Here is a 21926-nt window from a genome sequence, read left to right as displayed (position 1 = left end):
GAACAGAGGCTATCACGTTGTCGTCTCGTACTCGGACAATAATAGACGAGGTTTAATATCCCAACTTCTCGCGGTATGACAAAGGCGCCACGTGGCATTCCACGTGGCACACGAGATCAGACGCGGACAAGGGTACCTCTGTGGGCCATTCCACCACGGGTAAACTGTAGGTAATTTGAGTTTATATATATATATATATATATATATATAACAAAAATACCGATTATAAATCTATTAATCTTAGCTTTAAAGCCCTCCAAAACTACCGTTATTACCAAATCTCAATTATTGGATCATCGGCCGCACGGGTTCCATCAGTGTGCTGTCGTGGCCGATCTCTCATCTGACGGTCAGTGTCCAATCAATCTAAATGTAGGATCTTAGCCGTCCGACCCACGATCCCTTAAGTCGGCAACCTCCGTCTCCCCCACCACCACCACCGCCACTGTCTTCCGTCCGCTCCGTTGGCAGCATTGAGAGAGGAGATGAATAAGACAGCGAGAGAACGGAGCCAGCGGTGGGGAATCCCCTTTCCGTCTCAGTCCAGATCGGTAGGAAAAGTGGGATATTAAGAGATCGATCCATCCAACGGGCGATTAAGGGAGAGAAAAATGCTCAAAAAGCTGTTGGTTTTAACAAGAAAAGCGAGGGCGGGGGAGAGGCGGTTTCTCCCCATTTGGAACATGGAATGTTGTGCTCTTTAGCCGCCTGGTTGGTTTAGGACGGGGAAAGGTCGGATCTTTTTTGCATTGTAGTTTGCTATTTTGAGGTGTTCCTTTTCTCTTCTATTTGGGGTTCTTCCCGGGGGTGGAGTTGGGAGTTTTCTTTGTGCTTGGAGGATGGATCCCGCATCGTTGGATGATATCATCCATCGGCTGGTGGAAGCGAAGGGGAGTCGAGCGGGGAAGCAGGTGCGGCTGTTGGAGGCGGAGATCCGGCAGCTTTGCGTCGTTTCCAAGGACATTTTCATGCAGCAGCCCAATCTGCTCGAGCTGGAGGCGCCCATCAAGATTTGCGGTAAATTCATTCCCTATTTCTTCTTTTTCTCTTTTTTTCTCTTTGATCTTGTTATGGACCGTTTTGATTGATGTGAAATATCTCCGCTAAATTTCTTGATCGCAATTATAGTGGCTAAATTTTGAGATAAATCTGACGTGGGAAAATTAGGAAAAAAATCAACCTTGGATGCTGTTTTGGTATAAGGATAGAACGATGCATGGCTGGGTTTGATGTGACCCATAAGAAATTGAAAATCCAACCCGTAAATTTGCTTGAGATAATTTCAGACCTACATATTGCATATCATTGTTCTTGTGGACCCATAGTGATGGGTCATTATATATGACAAACAAAAAATGCACTTCTCTTATGCCTGGAGCTATGGTTTCAGGTATAGCCAAGATATCGAATTATAGGTTGGTTTGGACTTTCAGAATATAAAATTTTGAACCAACTGTAATCCTTTAGTATTTAACCTTTTAAAAATTGAACTATTTTCTGAAATTCAGAACTGTACCAAGTTGACTGTTTTAGTTTGGTTTTAACCAATCAGTCTGTCCTCCTACTTCAAGCATGTGAGGAAAGATGTTTATGGGGTCGGGCTAAGCTATTATCTGAATTCATTCTGCTATTATCCTATAGTTGCGCCGGGAGTGCGACTGTGGAAGCAATTGTAAAGTGTAATTGTTCCCTATGTTCAACTCTTGATTTTGTTTGTATAGGATAACTTGAACCATTAAGCAAACACTAGAATGAATAATCCTAGAGGAAAGACGTGATATCATGGAAAAAGGACATGGAATTTATCTCTATTTTTCTTAGGTTTAACGAATAATCCTACAGGAAAGTCTGAAGTAAGGAAAATATTCTGAAATTTTGGTAGAAATTCTCAAAATTTTACTATGCATAGTTGTAAAAGAAGTTATTTAGAACATATTGAAGATAAAGATTTTGATTTGCAGAATTTATATAGGATGTAGAGCATGTAAAGTTTTATTATATTTTGTACCCTCACATACAGAATTAAGCTAGGAGGGTAAAAGTTGGAGAAAATCTGTAGAGTGACATTGTAGAATGGTGCTGTTTGACAGTTTTTTAAAATAGTTCTGAATGACTCAGGAGTAAATTGCAGGATTTGTGAATAATCTAATCCTATTGTTTAGTTTTACTTTGCATTGAATATGGAAAATTATCCAGAGACTTATTTGGCTAAATAAAAACTTTTCATAGTTCCTACTGTTGCTTTTGTTACTTTAAATCAATGCTTAGCTGGATTCATAAATGGTTACTAGTAATGCGAAGCAATTATTATCGACTAAATGTTTTTTTTATAGCCTTTGAATGCACTGAATTTAAACAGCTCTCCTTTGTTTGTTTCCCCCTTTTTCTCACTAACCTTTTTTCCTTACTCTCTTCTTCTGTCGCTTTTGGCATTCACTATTCTTTTGCCTCCTCCATGCTCTGTTTTTTACTCTTGAATATTTCATTTTCATCTCTTGTATCTAGCCTTCATAGATAATAATGAAAAGTATCGATCGTTCTATAGTCCCAACTTTACAAACTTAAACCTAGACTTTTAAGGTCTTATTCCACCCTTTAAGCATATTACTTTAGTTTTTTATCACATTTTTGTATCTTTACAATTTATACCAGGACATCTAGGTGTGGACTGTTTTTTTGTCCTGTTTATAGAAATCACTAAACAGTTATGGTTTCACAACTTATCAAACAGAAGCAAAGAATTGTCATTGTGGAAGCTGCATCATTCCAAACCAAAATTTGCAATTTGATATGTTTTTAATATGTTTCGGTTCAACAAGCTGATATCTCTATCATATAGCAATGTTGTAGTTGAAACTTGAATGGGGACTAGCATATTAATATCTGATAAAATAAATGCATAGGTTAAATTATATGTTGGAAGATAAAAGACAGTTGCACTAGGAAATTAATATAATATAGATTACCATAATTATGATTTAGTTTGATTTCAATAACATAGAAAACTTAACTGGTACTGATGTCATGAGCTGTTCTTCAATTATGTTACACTGGACATTCCGGTCACCGATACCCACGATGCATTGTCTGTCTGTTGGTCAAATGGAAACAAACTGCCTAATACAGCTCAATTGGTTCAACCATTGAACTAAAAAGTGAGCACCCAAGTGGAGTACTCCATTGCAGGATTATAAACAAACAGTTTCCATTTTCTTGTGGTTAATCGATTGTGAAAGCTTTTTTCTAATTGGAATTATTTATTAAGTAGTCTTTGAGAATGTTGACCTTATTTCTTTGGTTAGGTCTGATATGATATTTCTTGCAAACAGGTGATATTCATGGCCAGTACTCTGATCTCTTGAGGCTTTTTGAGTATGGTGGATTTCCACCTGTAGCCAATTACCTATTCTTAGGGGATTATGTGGACAGGGGGAAACAGAGCCTAGAGACTATATGCCTTCTGTTAGCCTACAAGATCAAGTACCCAGAAAACTTCTTTCTTCTGAGGGGGAATCATGAGAGTGCATCGATTAACCGTATATATGGGTTTTATGATGAATGTAAACGAAGATTTAATGTTAGACTTTGGAAGGTCTTCACAGATTGTTTTAACTGTCTTCCTGTAGCAGCTCTTATTGATGAAAAGATCCTTTGCATGCATGGTGGCCTTTCTCCTGACTTACATAATCTAGATCAAATTCGAAATTTAGCACTTCCTACTGATGTGCCAGATAATGGATTGCTTTGCGATCTTTTGTGGTCAGACCCTAGTAAGGAGATTCAAGGTTGGGGAATGAATGATAGGGGAGTTTCATATACTTTTGGGCCTGATAGAGTCAATGAGTTTCTTCAGAAACATGATTTAGATCTTATCTGCCGTGCTCATCAGGTTTTGTCCTTCTCAATTTGTCTTCATTGATTTAATTTTTATGTTGAACCTAGTCAATATCTTTTAAGTTCTCTTGGTAGGTGGTGGAGGATGGGTATGAGTTCTTTGCTGATAGGCAACTTGTAACAATCTTCTCGGCACCAAATTACTGTGGTGAATTTGACAATGCTGGTGCCATGATGAGTGTTGATGAAACCTTGATGTGTTCATTCCAAATTTTGAAACCTGCAGAAAAGAAAAGTAAATTCATTTTTGGTAACACAGCAGCAGCAAAAACAGGAACACCTCCCCCAGGAGTCAAGGTATCATCATGCAAATAGTTTTTCTAATGTTTTTGTCAATTTGAAGTATATGAACTGATGCGATACTGAGCAAGTTAACGATCAATTATTCAGTTTTCTCTTCCAATTTTTTACCAATATCTAACAACTTTCTTTTTCCAGTCTTCTCTTGGCGCAAGATGATGATCACCATAGGCATACCTTGGCAGAGGACCCACAGCATGCAAATAAAAATCTGATCCTCAACAAAAATATTCTGATCAGCAGATGCTATAGCCAACCAAAGAGTCCTCGCAGTGAGATTTTCTTCTTGTGGCACATGCAGTGATGCATTTGTCCAATAGCCATAAATGATCAGCATTCATGTGTTCATCTTCACGAACCTTGTGACACTGTTGTGAATTTGCTTCACCTACGTAAATGATGATGTTTCTTACTACCAAAAAATATCGCTCTACTTTTTAACACTTAGCATGCTCTTTGTACTCCAAATATGTTGCTATGATAGGTGAAAAGACGCTGATAAACCCTCAATATATTTCACATTTCTAGTGCTAGTGGATGATTTATGTTTTAGTTTCTAATGTAGCTGGGCTAATATACTTGACGTTGGATTTGTCAAACGACATGTAAACCCTTTATAGCATGCCTCTGGGATTGATCATGTAATTACATTTGGATTGATGAGAAACTGTTGTTTGACATCACTTTCTCGTTTCCGTCGGCATGTCGGAAGACTAACATACGAGGAATGGCTCGAAGGCCGGCCAGTTGCTTCACCGGCTGGTGTGTGGGCCCGTCCTCCCCGAGTCCGATGGAGTCATGCGTGAACACGTACAGGACACCAGCATGGCTCAAAGCTGACAACCTGATGGAATTCTTCATGTCGTCGGAGAACGTGAGGAACGTCGTCGCAAAGGGTTTCAGTCCACTTCCATACAAAGCAATGCCGTTTGCGATCCCAGCCATGGCGTGCTCACGGACTCCATATCGGATGTTACGGCCCCTCGGAGACGCAGGGAGCTTCCGATCAATGTCCTCACCTGAAGAATCGATCAATTCCATGGTATTAATCATAGACCAACGTACTAAGACCGAGGGAAAGATCACCATGCCTTGATGAATGTTGGTCTGCCAGTCTCATTATGAGCACATCGTATTGCGTTTCTGTGTGGTTCGACGTTCTGATGTATGTTGTGCACCGTGATCGTGTTCCGACCCAAAGCTTCAAAGCCTGCAGAGATGTCTTCGGAGAAGGCGAGATTGGTGTCTCCATCGATTGTGTTGTGGTTGTCATCGTATATGATCGTGAGCTTCTTGAGCTTCCAGTGTGCAGCTAAAGAAGCAGCTTCGTTGGATATGCCTTCCATGGCATCTCCATCACCCATAATGCAGTATCTGCAATCAAAGAACCAAGCCAGCCCATCTCTTCAGCAACTACGTCGACAACAAGCTTGAAACCAAAACATGGTCTTTTGCTCTTGATCAAACTAATAACTAGCTTACGTTCGATGATCAACGAGGACAGCGTCAGGCTTATTGAACCTTGCGGGAGCAAGGCCAACTGCATTTGCCACACCTTGTCCTAGAGGACCTGTTGCGTTGTTGCATCAAGTGCAGTTCAGTGATCATGTGACAGACAAAATGGAACAAGGAGAAGAGGATGAGAAAAATGCATATGTCGGTTCGACTAACTGAGAATTAATTCATAGTACTTATCTAGATAGTTATCATATTCTAAATAGTTATATGTATGTTTTAAAAAGTAATCTATGATCTAGAAGTTATAGGATAGTTTCTACACTTAACTTAATCACGGATGACATGATGGAGTGCCATTAGGTCTTATAAATAGGACTATAGTTCATGAAGCAAGATAAATAATATACACTTGAAAATATCTTGTAAGTGTTCTATGTCTATCCTCTTGTTTAAATATTACATCGATTTTCTTGATCGAAAGAATTTATTTTAATTGCATCGTAATATTTTGTTTTTATCATTTTCTTATTCTTCCATCCCCAACCCTCAGTTTACATAACCTCTTCAAATCTTCAACCTAGGACATACGATTAGACTAATGGTCCCACTGTCAACAATCAAAGGAATGCTCCATAAACTAATAACTTTAAATTTTTGAGTTAAATTAATATCTAATTTCATATATACCATTGATTTTTGATGTTGATCACACGCAAGTGATAATAAATAAATAAATAAATATATAAATCAAAATTGGGTGTGTTGGTCGTACCCAAGTGAAGTAAAAAAAAAGAAAAAGTTATAATCAAAATGTTTCACCCACAATTTAATAAATTAATTTTGGGCTTAAATTTGTTAGGAGAAAAAAAAAACAAATCTTATAATACCATATTCAAAGAAGTAAAAAAAAAGAATAAAACGCAAATCAAGAATTACATGATTTATCCAAACTGAGCTATTTCGATAGATCTTCACTATAGGAAAAAAAAAAAAAAAAGTGTGTCAAAACACTGCCTCTCAAACTCCTTAACAGCTTCTATCTCTATTGCATGCACACTGACCTCCTCTCAAACAAACCTATCCCTGTTGAACCACCTTGGATTCTCGGGGTTGTAACGCATGACGTGCCGATAGAGACGATACGCAACGTCGGCCATCCCGAGGGCCATGCCGGGGTGCCCCGCCTGAGCGTGCTGCACGGCATCGACGATGAGCATCCTGACGTTGTCCACGGCCCTCCGGTCCACGGAGCTCTGGAAGAAGCCGTCGTCGTCGTCTTCTTCCTTCTCTCGCGGGACGGACCCATTCGGTGATCTCTTCAGCTCATCCGCCCATGAGAGCCTGTAGTCCTCGGGACTCGGCGGGCGCGAAGCTTCCTTGAAGAGACGGCCATCGAGATCAGGAGAGACGGAGGTGAGAGAGCGAGAGAACAAAGGCTCTGTTGTTCTCGATGGTAGCTTTCAACACGTTGAGAGAGAAAGATCGAAGCCTTATTAGTTCTCTGCAGAGGCTTTTTTCCAACGCGTGGAAAGAAGTGGCAAAGCCACGAAGCAAGCAAACGGAGAAATGGGACGATCCTGTGGAGGTGTCCGAGGCATAACCTGTATTGAATTATGATCTAAATCAAGAGCGTTTCCAAGTACTGTTTATCGTTAACCATCTACACATCTAAATGAAGTCGTGATGTTGTTGGAGATGAGAAATTCTTATCAGATGAATTTAATTTCTTGTTAAACAGAATCATCACATATTTCTCCCATACATATTATCATTTTAATCTATTCCCTCCCAAAGTTCTTCCTTTTTGTTTGCTTTCTTATGGCCATCATCATTCTGAGTCGAGTTCACTGGCAGCACACTAATTGCTAATATCCTGCATATATATATATTAATAAGCCGAACACACCATTACATCCGACCACTTGTTTTCACATAGTAAGAGGTTCGAAGGAAGCTACACCGTATCCATATTATTTGCTTCTACATAGGTATATATCATAGAGCTTCATGCATCACGAAGTTGAAGGGCGTGCAGGATACGTATCTGCTTCCTTCTTTGTGTAGGGAAGTCATGGGGGGCACTTCCCTTGCAAGTAATCTTGCCAATGACAAAGATTTTGGTCGTCAACGTTATAGTTCTTCTCACCTTTAGCGTTCTCGTTCAGTTCATAGGTCATCGTCTTATCCTTGTCACCTGAGCGTTTTGTGTTCATCTCAGTGAGTTTGCTCACCTGGTGGTTCATGCCTTCTTTGTAGCGATCTCTTGCCGTCGTGACTGACACCATCAGAACCAGTATTACGAGTGAGGTGATGACCAGTTTCATCTTTTCACCTATATATGAATGAGTCCACACATAACTTAATTGGACATTAAGCAAAGAAATCATGCTATGTAGTAGAGAACACACAAGGAAACTAACCTTTGATTCAAGGGAAGCTCTGAACTCTGGAATGAATTCATCTGCAATGGGGTTTATATAGACTGCTTCAAGAGATCGGTCGTGGAAAGAAGGTATATTATTCAACAAGCAGTTGATTGCAAAGAGGAATGTCGAGGAGAGGGCTAGTGATCTGACGGTGGTGGAAGGACTGTTTGGGTATCACTGCCTGCCTAAATCTTGCTGTTCTCACATATGTTGAGGCTTCGCATGCTCTTTGATCAGAGACCAAAACAAGTGTGGTCTAATCATTTTGACAATGCTGTAGTGATAAGAAGCGCAATTATATATTCATTTCTAGAGAATACATACATACATATATATATGTATATATCTGATTTGCTTTTGAAGTTTAAGATGTAGAGTTGCAATCCTGTACAAAATTTATGGGCATAGATATGAAATTTTCCCTGAACAACAGTGAAGAAAAGGTTAATTGCAATCTGTACATAAGTTTAATTGGAAGTTTACTTAGTCACACTCCACTTGATATAACATTTGGTACATCTTTATCATCATGATTTATACAAAGTCTTAGGCCAAGTAAAATACATTGGGGTATAACAAAGAAAATTTGAAGACATCTGAAGGATACCATTAGCCATAGATTATGGTATTCTACTACTAATGAATTTTTAAGTGTTGGTTGTTTAGATAGTGATTGGGCAAGTTCTATTGAAGATCGAAGAATATTTGACTGCCGATATAAAAAATATCATAATATGGCTATATCATGATATATGTCATTTTCAACTAGTATTTGACTGCCGAGAAGAATATTGAGGAGGGAGAGAGAGTGATCTGACTATGGTGGTAAAACTGTTTCTATATCACTGCCTAAATCTAGCTTTTATGACATAGCTGATGCTTCAATTCGCGTGCTGCTTCTTTGAGACGGCAACAAATGTTGTTGTCTAATCATGGTGACAATGCTGTAGTGATAGAAGACGCAATTATCTTTTCCTTTTCTTGATCATATATACCCAACCAAAACTTTCATTAAAACCATGAACACATAAATGACTGATTATTTGGTGAGTCTGCACACTAATGTCGATCACATTGTATACGAAGGTCACAAGCTGCAGAAACCCTTCTTCTCGTTGTTGTTGGACTGAGTATATCAACAACATGAATACAGCAATACTTCCAAATATTAGAGTGTAAATGAATAAAGTTATATAATCCACACATTTTTGCTTTTAAGCTCAAAACTAACATTGACAGTAGAGCAGTTGATCGAACTGAAGTACTTAGCTAAATGTAACATAGAAGATAAAAGTGGAGATAATTATAGATTATCCATGCAATTAATCATATTTATAATGAGAACTTTGTATTTACGAAAGTAAAATATTTAATTATGTTGTTTCAATAGTTTTTTTTAATCTTATGAAATTATTTTTTTAATCCGAATTTTATTATTTTATTTTTATAAAAATAAGGATTCTAATATTACTTTTAAAAATATAAAAATCGAGATACTAAAGGTAGTTAATTATAAAGAATAATATACGATTATTCGGATAAAATATGATTGAGGATGAATATAACGTAATAACATTTGCTTGGTGAGTTTAGCTCATCTAAACCCTAAATACTACCATCCCTCTTTCTATCCAGACCATACTAAGATATAAAAATAATCTGTCTAATAAGCACATAAACTCTTCCAAAACATAGAAGAATTACACATAATAAATCTATCATGAAAAGTATCTAAAAAAGAATCATAAATGGTTCAAGAAAATACAAATGTAAGCCTCGCATGAGAAGATGATGAAGCGAATATGATAAGGAATTGAAGTGTCCATAGTGAATGCAAAAGCAATATTCTCACGATGCTTTGGAGTATAAACTAATAAAAAAAGAAAAAGAAAATAGTGCAGTAGGACAAATGTTTCTTATATATCTATAAATGTTTATTGTAGAGTGTATAATTTAATTCATTTCTCAGTAATTAAAATTAGATGTGATAAGGTTATTTAGTCTTATAAGTTCGTCAGATCTCTGTTTTTTAAAGCTTATATTACTTCGAAAGAATAAAATTATATCGGTACACCCATCGTAAAAAATGAATAATCCTTCGAAAGCGTACAAAGCTGTGGGTCGCACCGATGGGCAGCTTGAACTTTATTACCAATAAACAAAATTTTCATTAACAAATACTATAATACACCATTATGTGATCTTTTAGTTTACTGTGTAAAGAAAGATTTAAAGAGCCAATCCCCCTCCCCATTCTTCAACCAAATGTCATGGCTTCAAACGAGGTTGGTTTTGGTGAGTGCTTCTTTTAAGACCATCGTTTAGGACACTCGTGCATTATAAAAGTAGGCTTTGCATGCGTTTGATCTCCAAATCCAAAGCGATCGTTGACTCATGGGGGAAACAAGAATCGAGTCTTCTTGTCGACGAGGGTTCAACCTAAATAACCTGAGAAGCTTAACCATCACCTGCATGCTATTCCTCAACTCACGTCTTCTTGCCCAGATTCAAATCCTAGATTGAGTCGTTTTCATTCATGTCATCCTCCGGAAGAAGCTGTTTGTTTGGCAGCACTGCTATGGAATGACCTCAACAAAATGGGACATCTACATGCAGAATGGTCAAAGCGTAGAAACCCCAGCAAACACTGCACCGATGCGCCTGAGATCATGGAAAGCAAAGAAGAAGAAGAAGAAGCATGTTAATTAGGTTATCTCGTGATCCGTCGCAGTGTGCCACTGGCACTCGTCTTCTGCGTTTGTTACTACCTGCTAAGCTCCTCGACAGGGCTGTATCATCCCTTGGGAGTTGCATATGGATCACGCAACCGCGGAGGGAGAAATCGCAGTCATTGGTACGCTGTACGGGTTTGGCTGCTAAGTTGTTCATCAACTCTTCTCCGAAAAGGGTCCGTTCCTTCGAAGAACTCTCCAGTCTCAGTTGATCTCTCTCTCGTCGGGATCTGAAGAACTCACTTTTCTCTCTTTTGGCATTGCTGTGGGGCGGCTTAAATGTTCATGCACCTGTTATATATGAGCATGTCGAGAGACGTGATTCTCCAACTCTTTGAATGATGTAGTATTACCGGGATGACAAGAAACAACATCAGTTCCTCGTGTCAAGTTTGAGTTGCTTCGCATAGTTTTATTCCTGGAATAGAGTGAGCTTTTGGGTGATAAAAATATATAACATATACATATATATATGTTAAAAATATATCTCATGATAATTATATAATTATACTATAATCATATAAAATATCGTAATTGGATTGATTTAATCGAATCGATCTATAGAAAAAGGAAGAGAAAATGACAAAAATCTCTCAAATTAAAGGTATATCAGGTATTACATAAAGAAGAACATTATTAGGAAATTATAGAAGTAGAGATACTTTTTGAGAAAAAGTATAAAAAAGAGAGATTTTTTTTTGGAGAATTCATCCAAAAAACAAATAACTAATATATTATTTATTTATTTTATATCATAATTATATTATAATTATGTAAAAATACTGTAATATATAATTATGAGAATTCCTCAAAAAATGATAATTAATATATATATATATATATTCATTTATTTATGTTGTTTATTTTTTTAATATCAAAATTATATAAAAGTAGCGTAATTGATCGGTGCACGGGGAGGAGGTCAGCCGCGCCCGCGTCGATCGTGGCCTGACCGAACCCCATCGAGTGTGAGAGGATGGCTAAAGGGTTTTTGCGTTGTCGGCACTACGACCACCGCAGGCATCGGCTAAAACTAGGGCACCAGTCGCACCGCCCAGTAACACTCAATCTGCTCCCTCTTCCTCGATACCCGAAGCCCTCGATGGCACCCCTCAAACCCCTTCCCTTATCTCCTTTTCCCTCTTCTTCTCTCCCCACCTAATCCGCCCCCAAAATTGTCTCCGATCCTTGCCTTATCTCTTTTCTAGGGCTGTTTCCGGGGAAGCGAGGACCTGGAATTGCCTCTCCACCTCCATGTCCGACTCCTCGGAGATCCCCGCATGGCTGAAGAACCTGCCCCTGGCGCCCGAGTACCACCCCACCGAGACGGAGTTCGCTGATCCCATCGCCTTTATCTCGCGTGTCGAGCGCGAGGCCGCTGCCTTCGGCATCTGCAAGGTCATCCCCCCGCTCCCCCGGCCCTCCAAGAAGTTCGTCCTTGCCAACCTCAACCGCTCCCTTTCCGCCTCCCCCGACCACTTGAGACCGCCTCCCTCCTCCCCCCGCTCCCCCGCTGCCGTCTTCACCACCCGGCACCAGGAGCTCGGGGCGCGACGCGGCCGCGCCCTCCCCGTCCAGAAGCAGGTGTGGCAGAGCGGCGAGTTCTACACCCTCGAGCAGTTCGAGGCCAAGTCCAAGGCCTTCGCTCGCTCCCAGCTTGGTGGGATCAGGGAAGTCAGCCCTTTGCTGATCGAGACCCTCTTCTGGAAGGCCGCTTCGGAAAAACCCATTTACGTAGAGTATGCCAACGATGTGCCTGGGTCGGGGTTTGGCGTGCCGGAGGTGCCGTTCCGGTATTACCCTCATCACCGGAGGAAGCGGAAAAGAGGGCTCAATAGGGGGAGCATCCAGGAGCCAAGACGCTTGTGCCCACAGGCGATCGGGGAGCGTGAGGGCATGGGTGGTGTCGGGTGGAAGCTATCAAATAGCCCATGGAATCTTCAGGCCATCGCTAGGGCCCCTGGTTCGCTTACTAGATTTATGCCTGATGAAGTGCCAGGAGTTACCTCGCCGATGGTATATATTGGGATGCTGTTCAGTTGGTTTGCCTGGCATGTGGAGGATCATGAGCTGCATAGCTTGAATTTTCTCCATTTGGGCTCTCCGAAGACTTGGTATGCTGTTCCTGGAGATTATGCGGCCACACTGGAGGAGATTGTTCGTGTTCAGGGATATGGAGGAAACATGGATCGGCTTGGTACGGTAGCATAGTTGTTTTCGGTTACACGAAGCGATGAAGTTGATTATCTTCTTTTATGTTTTTTCAGCGGCTTTAATTATGCTCGGAGAGAAGACAACATTGCTATCTCCTGAAGTTCTGGTGGCATCAGGGGTGCCATGCTGCAGGTGAAATTCTTATATTGGATATGTGATTGTGCCTTTAATCTTATTTAAGGTTTAACGCTGACTGGATGACATTGCTGAAATGTCTACATAAACTTTGGTTTTATAAACTAAAATAGTTATGGTCACACTGTTTTAGGTTAGTACAACATCCTGGTGAGTTCGTTGTAACGTTTCCAAGGGCTTATCATGTAGGCTTCAGCCATGGTAAAATTTCGCCCCAGATCTTCTTACTTTCTAGCAAAATATAGAAAATTTTGGTATATCTTTTCTGTGGACAACTATGATGTCATTATCATTGTATCCCTAATACTTTTCAGAAATTATAGGTTGGTTGTTATGTTACAAGCAAATTCCTATCAAGTTTTTTTTTGCCTGATTGTTGTTAGTGCTTCTGATAATCAATGTTTTGGTCATTGTTAGAAACTATATAACTTTGGAAGATTATTTTAGGTGTTGTTGTAGCTTATTATGCCATTCTAGTGCTTACAAGAATTTTTCTGGTACGCAATTTATTGAAACATTTAGCCTCAATTCTTTGAGCCAATACTTCTAAGTCATTCACGCCACAGGGAGCTTAATCCACCAACAACTTTTAAGACAGCTTAGAGTCCAATTTCAATTATTTTTGTTATTGTATGTTGGCTGGTTTTGATGGGGAGTAAAGAGGTTGAGTTTGCCTACCCCTGTGTTGTAAAGTTTTAGATAGATTGTGGGCTGATGCTCATCTTATCATGTTCATTATAACAGTTTTCTGTTTTTGATAGAGAGTAACTTGTTGATTTTACTTACTCCTGTCTGTTATAAAGTTTTAGATAGTGTAAAGCTCCAGACTGATTGTTCTCATATTATCAGGTATTTGGTAGAGTTGCACTTGAGTGTTCTTGAAAATTTATGTATTTTTGATATGCCAGTAATATCTTTCTTTCTTGATATTCTGATTATATCTTCCTTTCTTGATTTTCTAACACATCAATCCTTCTCACTTTCTTTTTTGCTAAGTTGTAATAGTGTCATTTTTTTGTCTGAGAATACGCTGCATTGGTGGGAAACTTGTGCATTAGATTTGTTTTTTAATCACACTCTTGTGTCCCATTCAACTGGAAATATATTATGTAGCTTGAAAGTCTTTCATGTTACATTTTATGCTCCCTTGGAAACTATACTTTAGCATGCACCTCAAGTAATAGGAAATTCCATGACAAATAAGAGAACATGGTACTACAATGTTTATGCAACATTTACAATGATGAAATAAAAAACTCTGGGGAGGTTAACATTTAAAGAAATGGAAAATAGCTCACTGTTGGGATGAGTTGAATGAGGTACTGTGGAACTGTACTAGTAAATACCATGTATCTTTTGCCTCAGACACCATTACTAGTTACAAATTTATGATCCCTAAGAATATGTTAGACTTTTAGATCTAGGTTAAGATGAAGATGAAGATGAAGAGGAAGAGGAGCTGATTGTAAAATATGAAGATGAGGATAAAGAGGATCAACAGTAGGATGCACTTGCATCAACACAACTTGAGAAACTGATGTATTTGTTTGTAGTGAAAGCAAATTGATTCTACCAAAAAGGGATTAAAGTTACTGTAAGGGTTGACAAAGTTGAGGACCTTGGGTCATGTAGATATAGGGAACTATTGCCTGCTCTAGTGGGCTCTTATATTATAGTCAATCCCAAATCTCAGCTTAGTTAACCATGACTAATAAATTGCACAACATATGAAACATTAATGGCATGTTACAGTTTTACATGTGAACGTATGCAAACTTTCATTTATGGTTTAATTAGACGAGACAAATAAATGGAGTAAAGCTTGTCAGTTTATGTATACTTGTTGCTTTCTGGTCTTTACATGCTTTAGTCTTGTATCCATTTGGTACTTTTCTTGTGGTTAGGTTACTTCTATTCTTTAATTGAAGCTACCAAAATGAAAATAGTTCTTAATGTCATTTATCTTGTATGAAGTCTCACTAATCTCATTAAGGATAGACAAGTATCTGGGGTAAGATTTAATTTTTTTTACAGGTTTCCATGTCAAATGCCTGTTACCCCTGATTTTATTTATATGTTGTCATGATTGCACAATAGGATTCAACTGTGGGGAAGCTGCTAATTTTGCAACTCCCAAGTGGTTAATGGTAGCAAAAGAGGCTGCAGTGCGAAGGGCTGCCATGAATTATCTTCCTATGCTCTCCCATCAACAGCTGTTATACATGTTATCAATATCTTTTATCTCAAGGTTGGTTATTAATAAATTTTTACAGCACAATTTACAGTTAGTCATTCTTTTTTTTCCCCTCTACCTTCTGATCTGTATTTTCTTCTATTGCGAGAGCAGTGTGAAATTTCTGTGGAAACCTAGCTTATGTAATTTTCTGCAACTTTTGCAGATTGAGTCATCATTTTTTGATAAAAGCTAAAACCCTCTTTATTTAATTGTAACAATATATTTTTGTTGCCTTGATCTCTTTCAAACCATTTAAAAGTGATGGTCGGATGCATAAGGCTCATGCTAATGCAGAGTTTAGGCAAGGCTAATAGATGCAGTATTCACCTAGCTTACAAGGAGCAACCTTACTGTGGCATTCAGGCTCACCCTCTTCTTTCCAGTCATTATTATGATAGTATGATTAAAAAGTCTTTACACCTTTGAGAACAATAAAGTTGATGCGACTTACTGTGTAGCAGGAAAATCTATGCTATAAAGGAGTCAGTATGCTCCTTATTAAAGTTGTGGGACCTTATGTCGATTTTGGTTGTCCCATTTGTTGGTGCTTACTGGAATACCCTATCTCACCTCTTATTCTCCTTTTACTGGTCAGCCATTTCCACGTAGCTAGATCACTCATATTGGCTATATCTTGATATAAAATTATTTTAACCAACGCCTGCCAAAGACCATAGATTAATCAAACTAGTCTTTTGGAGTAAAATAAAACAGATCTAAGACTCTTTAAAAAATTATTAATAATCTAATAATTTGATTTTAGATAATTTTTATGGTCTAAGTTCGTAAGTAGGTGCTGAGACGATACAGAGACAGAGACATTCTCTCCCGCTTAGCTACTCTGAGATTTGGTTTATTATGACTATTTTGGCAACTAGTTACAGTTTGCCTTCTTCGATTCACAACCATTACCTACTTTATAAAATTCATTGTATTTGAAATATCTGTAGTGTTGGTTTTCTTTTTTACAAGTTAGAATTCTCTTCTCTGAAATATACGGTGCTGATTAAGTTGTTCTTTATATTATGTATTGCCTGAGAAGGATTTGAGAGTGTGGGGCTTTAGTTTATTATTGAATACCATAATTTAAGATTGTACACATTTTGCTTATTCACAAACTTGTATGAATCCTTGGCTCATGAACTCATTTTTAGAAGGCGTGATTCAACTTGATTCTCCAAACAAAACACTTTCTCTGCTATAAGAAGGGTTGGCTAACGTGGTACAGATCAGAAATTAACTACAAACATTGGGACATTCAATGTTAAGTTTAAGACATTTACTAGTGGATAATTCCTAGTGGTATTGGTTTATGTTTCTCTTCAGTTTTCATCGAATCTCTGAACCCTGGTGTTTAGATCAAGGATTTACACACCACATTAGACTTATTTCTGTATGTCTATATGGTGCATATCCATGTGAAAGTCTTATAATTGTTACTGGCACTTGCCCCATGCTGGTTCAGTTTTTAGCAAAAAAAAATGCACTTTGTCTAGCATGCTATCAGTGATTTAGACTTTTTTTTTCTTTTCATTGTTGGTGTCCATACTTTAAATGAGTGGGCACCTAATTCTAGTTTTTTCTCCAGTTTGAATCTGGTGGAATTGTTTTAATGCCAGTGTTCCTAGAGAACTGTTGTCAGGTGCACGGAGTTCCCGTCTGAGAGACCGTAAGAAAGAAGAACGAGAAATCCTAGTCAAGAAAGCATTTCTGGATGATATGATGAATGAAAGCAACTTGTTGTTTGTACTTCTTGCAAAAGCAACAATCTCTAGTGCAGTGTTGTGGGAACCAGAGATGTTGCCTGCCACGTGTCTTGGTACCCAAGTGCAGCAGTCTTCATCCGTATCATCTGAAGCACATGGGCCCACAAGTGGTGACCTTCATGGAATTAAAATGGAGTGTCAGTCCATGGGTAAAGATTCTCTTGACTATGAAGGAGATGCTTGCTGTACTCAGGATGCCCATGAAACAACTGCCGATCTTTCCGGCAGATCATCTCATTCTGCTTTATTTTCAGAGGCTAATGAGAATGCTTGCAATAATACTGAGGGCATCATGGATGTTGATGAAATTGACCTACCATTTGGTCTTGATGTTGATTCTGGATCATTGGCATGTGTTGCCTGTGGAATTCTTGGCTATCCATTTATGGCTATCCTGCAACCTTCTGAAAAAGCATCCAGAAATATTATTGCTGCAAATTCTAATGAATCTCATCCAAGCCTTGATATATCACAAAATTTGAACCTTCCTTCCTGCCAGCCCTGTACTGCCAAAAAGTTGGATTCAGGTAATTTGTCTTTTTGGCTAGTGGAGCTGTAAATTTTGTAGACACACAGTAGGGAAGTTAAAGACTTTTTCCAGCATCGGACGTATTTCTTGTGTTGATTAGCATGTTAGTGTGATGACTGTGTTTTTGTTACAAAACCCATTTTTGAGTGACATAAGCATTCACCATAAAAAATTCTTTGCCTCTAGATAACAACCTAGGACATGCACTTGCATTATGAATATATTTTAAGCACTCATTATTATATACTTGGACTATAGCTCATCAAAATTCATAAGATAGAATATGTTCCACCCAATCACTAGTTGACATCTTTATACTCTGGCATATTTATCATTAATTGCAATTGAATCTTAACTATTGATTGCAAGACATATTACAAAGTAGAATGATGCTTGATGAGAGAATGTTTAAGTTACATTGACAATGTACTGTTAGCCACTTTTCTGGATCTCTATTGTATGATTGTTAAGTACAGAAATTCTGATTTTCATATGGAGTTGTATTAACTTGCTTCATTTTTTGAAATAATCACGAAGACGAATGTGTTGGTGTTGAGGAGCAGAGAAATCCAGATGCCAGATCTAATTCACATGAGGACACGGTCAATGTTTCTCTGGTTGAAAACCGAAGTGCTGTCAAAGAGTCTTTATCAGACACTACACCAGATATGCTTGGTGAAGACGTTGAGAGAAGCAGATTTTGTCATTTGATTGGACCCGAAAAACTATCCACCGGCAACTCATTGCCTGTTAATTGTGCAAGCAATGAGGAACATCAACAGATTCTGAGTTTAATGGAGCGTCAGATACACGAATTGAGAGCTCAAGATAAGAATGATGGATGTGTTCAAGCAAAGAGAACACATTGTAGTTGTACGTATGAAACGACAGTTGTCTGTGGACAACATTCTTGTGACAAAATGAAAGAACCTGGGCCACATATATCTTTGACAAGTCATTCAGAGGTTGACAATAAAGCATGTCAAGGAGACTATCCTGGTAACATTTCTCTTGATGAAACAGATGATGTGCCAGAGAGGAAATCTTCAGATGAGATTTCAAATTGGAATACATGCAATGGATTTCTAAGACCACGAATCTTCTGCTTACAGCATGCACTTGAAATTGAGGATTTGTTACGGTGCAAGGGTGGTGTGCGTGTGCTTATTATATGCCATTCAGGTGTGAATTCATGCACTGATAGCATTAATATATATGTTACATTTATTATCATTTTCTTCTAAATTTTCCCAATTACAATTTTTAAAGCTGTTGTTCTTGTATGCCATGTCTTCTTCAATTGGTACTGGTCGAAATGTATTGTAATTGTGGTAGTTTGTTCTTGCAGAGCAAAAGGTTGGAATGGTTTTGCGTCAGTGAAACATTATTGAATTCCTATTAGTACTGCTAATTATATCTTGAAAAATGAATGGATGTGTATGATACATGGTCTTTGATTTCATTGTTGAGAGTCCAGTGATGAAAAAAACATATACGAGCGACGGACATCTCTACTGAAAAGTTCATGCTGTTGATACTTATAGATCGTTTTATTTTTTTCATGGAATAAAGTTTATCTTTATTCAAGAGTCAGATAACTTCATCTCCTTATAAATAGCTATAATTTTTTTTTCTGAAATACCAGAAGTTATTTTCTGTTCTTACTGAATTTGCTTTCTTATAGTGATATAAGCAGGATTTCTTATGGTGCTGTTATTTTGTTTTTGCAGACTATCTCAAAATAAAAGCACTTGCCATATCTATTGCTGAAGAAATCAACATCCGGTTTAACTGTGAAGATGTCCCACTGGTGAATGCATCCCCATCAGATTTGGATTTAATCAATGTCTCAATTGATGATGAAGGACATGAAGAAGATGGGAATGATTGGACGTCAAAATTGGGTCTGAATCTGAGATACTGTGCGAAGCTGAAAAAGCAGTCTCCATCAAATCAAGAACATCTCACATTATCCTTAGGTGGAATCTTTTCTGATCCTTCTCCTACAGCTGTTTCAAATCTCAAGTGGCTTTCTAGAAAATCTCGTACTCCCCACAAGGTAGTTGGTGTGATCCAGTCAAAATTACAATTTGATGCAAATAATGAAAAGTGTGAGCTAATAGATGGGAATACAAATTCAATAACTGATTCTGCCAAATTCACAGAAGTTAATCGTAGCCTTGAACCACATCAGATAGGAACTATGCATCATAGTCTCCTTATAAAAGGTATGCTCAAAGAGTCAGGCAGTGGTAACACAATTGTTAAGGTTGATGACAGAGGTGATGAAAGAAGAAAATGTGGTTCTGCAAACAAAATTATTAGTCAAATGAAAGATGATACTGGCGATAATTTGCATACCATTCCTGTCCTGATTGCTGAATGTCCTCAAATGCATCAAGTGAGTTGGGTAACGCTGAGGGTTACCACATACAGTGAGTCTGTTCCTCCTGTAAAATTGCCTGCAAGTCATGAGTCAGATGTTGGATATTCTGAACGGTTAGAGATTCACTCCGATGGGCTAAGCTTCAAGGAAGCAGTTTGTGAACCTGTAAAGTCGGCTAGCAAACAGCCTTTTGTGGATCCGGAACTAAGTCAAGGGTTTGAAGAAGCATATAGATCACAAGACAAGTTTTGTAGTTCTGATAAGTCAGAAATTTTAGCAGATAGATTGACTTTAGAAAGTGGAACTTCTGAAGCTCAACAAGTTAGTGCTGTGGATACAGCTAATCTAGGAGATGAGTTCAATGGAAATAGGGAAGCAGCTTGTGGGACTGGTAGAAGACCTCTCCATTATTCTTTGGAGAATTTAGAGGATAGTTGCAGAACTTCGTTGTCCAACGACCAGTTCCTTTGTCTATCAGAATCACTAATTAATTCTGAAATACAGCTTAATAATCTGTCTGTCCAGGAACCTTTAGGTGATGACATGGTTGCCAATCCTGCTAATTCAAACAGGATGCCTGACATTAGCATAAATGATGGTAGTAAAATGTTGCAAGAGATTTTGGCAAGGACTGAACATATTGCTGATGGTGCAAATATCATTAAGAGTGAAAACTACTTTGCTGTCAATAATTTGGTTGTTAATAATTCTGAAATGCCACAGAAAGCTCACTGTGCTGATGAAATGGAAGCCTTTGTTAAAGCTGATGGGAAGACTGCTTTTAACCATTCAATGAAGTTGGCTGAGATTCTTGCCATATCAATGGCCGAAGGCTCTGTTATGCAGGAAGTGCATTCAACGGAGCTTTGTGTTTCTGCTGATAGCTCTTCTTTGCTGAATGGTGCACAACCAAATTATCATAATACAGCAAGAGTTGATCTTATACAATATGTGAGGCGGAGAAACAAAAGAAAGAGACAACAAGAGCAGTCAACAGGATGTCAGGATAGCTCAGTTTGCTTTGTACGAAGCCCCTGTGAGGGGTTGAGGCCACGGAATTGGCTCAAAAAGGATGTCAAGGCTGACATATTTACACTGGAGAAGAGCTCTGCAATCAAGGAAAGGAGAAGACCAGGAAACTCGATTGTGCAAAGGGAAGATAAGAGCAAGGCTTTCAAGTGTGACATTGAAGGCTGTTTTATGAGTTTTCAGACAAGGGGAGAACTTTCACTGCACAAGCGTGACCGTTGTACAATTGAGGGATGTGGAAAGCGATTTAGCTGTCACAAATATGCAGTGCGCCATCAGTGTGTTCACAATGATGATAGACCTCTTAGATGCCCATGGAAGGGCTGCAACATGACCTTCAAGTGGGCATGGGCCAGGACCGAACATGTCAGGGTCCACACGGGAGAGCGTCCCTACAAGTGTAAGTTCTCTGGGTGCGGGCAGACATTCAGGTTTGTATCTGATTTCAGCCGCCACAGAAGGAAAACTGGGCATTATGCCACACCTTCTGCTGGATAGTTGTGGATCTCATTAAGCCTGCTTGTACTTTTTAGATTTTCCTCTAGGAAGGAATTGTTAAGATATTTCTTTTAGAAGTTCAAGTGGAGTCCACAGTTTGCTAATATTGCGGTATCTCTTTACAGACTGATACCTTTGTCTGAGATATTGCAACCTTCATTGTTGATCTTTGTATTGCACTAAGAGCAATCCAACTCAGTGTACCATTATTCTTTAGAGCTTACTCTGTTTCATCAAATTCTTCCAGTCGTCTCTTCTTCACTAATGTCTTCTTGTATGACTGTTCACAGTGCTGAAAAGCCACTGGTAGACATAATGTATGT

General features: G+C 38.6%; 2 protein-coding genes across 2 annotated transcripts; both read left to right on the top strand.

Moving 5' to 3' along the window:
* Positions 1–430: 430 nt before the first annotated feature.
* Positions 431–4746, top strand: LOC103970195 (serine/threonine-protein phosphatase PP1 isozyme 3). The gene is made up of 4 exons (XM_009383868.3): positions 431–1017; positions 3330–3889; positions 3970–4191; positions 4333–4746. Exons 1-4 carry the CDS (start codon positions 840–842, stop codon positions 4351–4353), a joined length of 981 nt encoding a protein of 326 aa, XP_009382143.1. The 5' UTR covers positions 431–839; the 3' UTR covers positions 4354–4746.
* Positions 4747–11812: 7066 nt separating this feature from the next.
* On the top strand, positions 11813–21819 carry LOC135652951 (lysine-specific demethylase ELF6-like). Its single transcript, XM_065174317.1, has 7 exons — positions 11813–13007; positions 13078–13156; positions 13293–13360; positions 15257–15407; positions 17015–17688; positions 18228–18872; positions 19421–21819. Exons 1-7 carry the CDS (start codon positions 12065–12067, stop codon positions 21601–21603), a joined length of 4743 nt encoding a protein of 1580 aa, XP_065030389.1. The 5' UTR covers positions 11813–12064; the 3' UTR covers positions 21604–21819.
* The last annotated feature ends 107 nt before the right edge of the window (positions 21820–21926 follow it).

The sequence above is a fragment of the Musa acuminata genome, chromosome BXJ3-11 (genome assembly GCF_036884655.1).
Source record: "Musa acuminata AAA Group cultivar baxijiao chromosome BXJ3-11, Cavendish_Baxijiao_AAA, whole genome shotgun sequence".
In the NCBI taxonomy this organism is placed as follows: Eukaryota; Viridiplantae; Streptophyta; class Magnoliopsida; order Zingiberales; family Musaceae; genus Musa; species Musa acuminata.
This window is presented reverse-complemented; position numbering and strand designations above follow the sequence as displayed.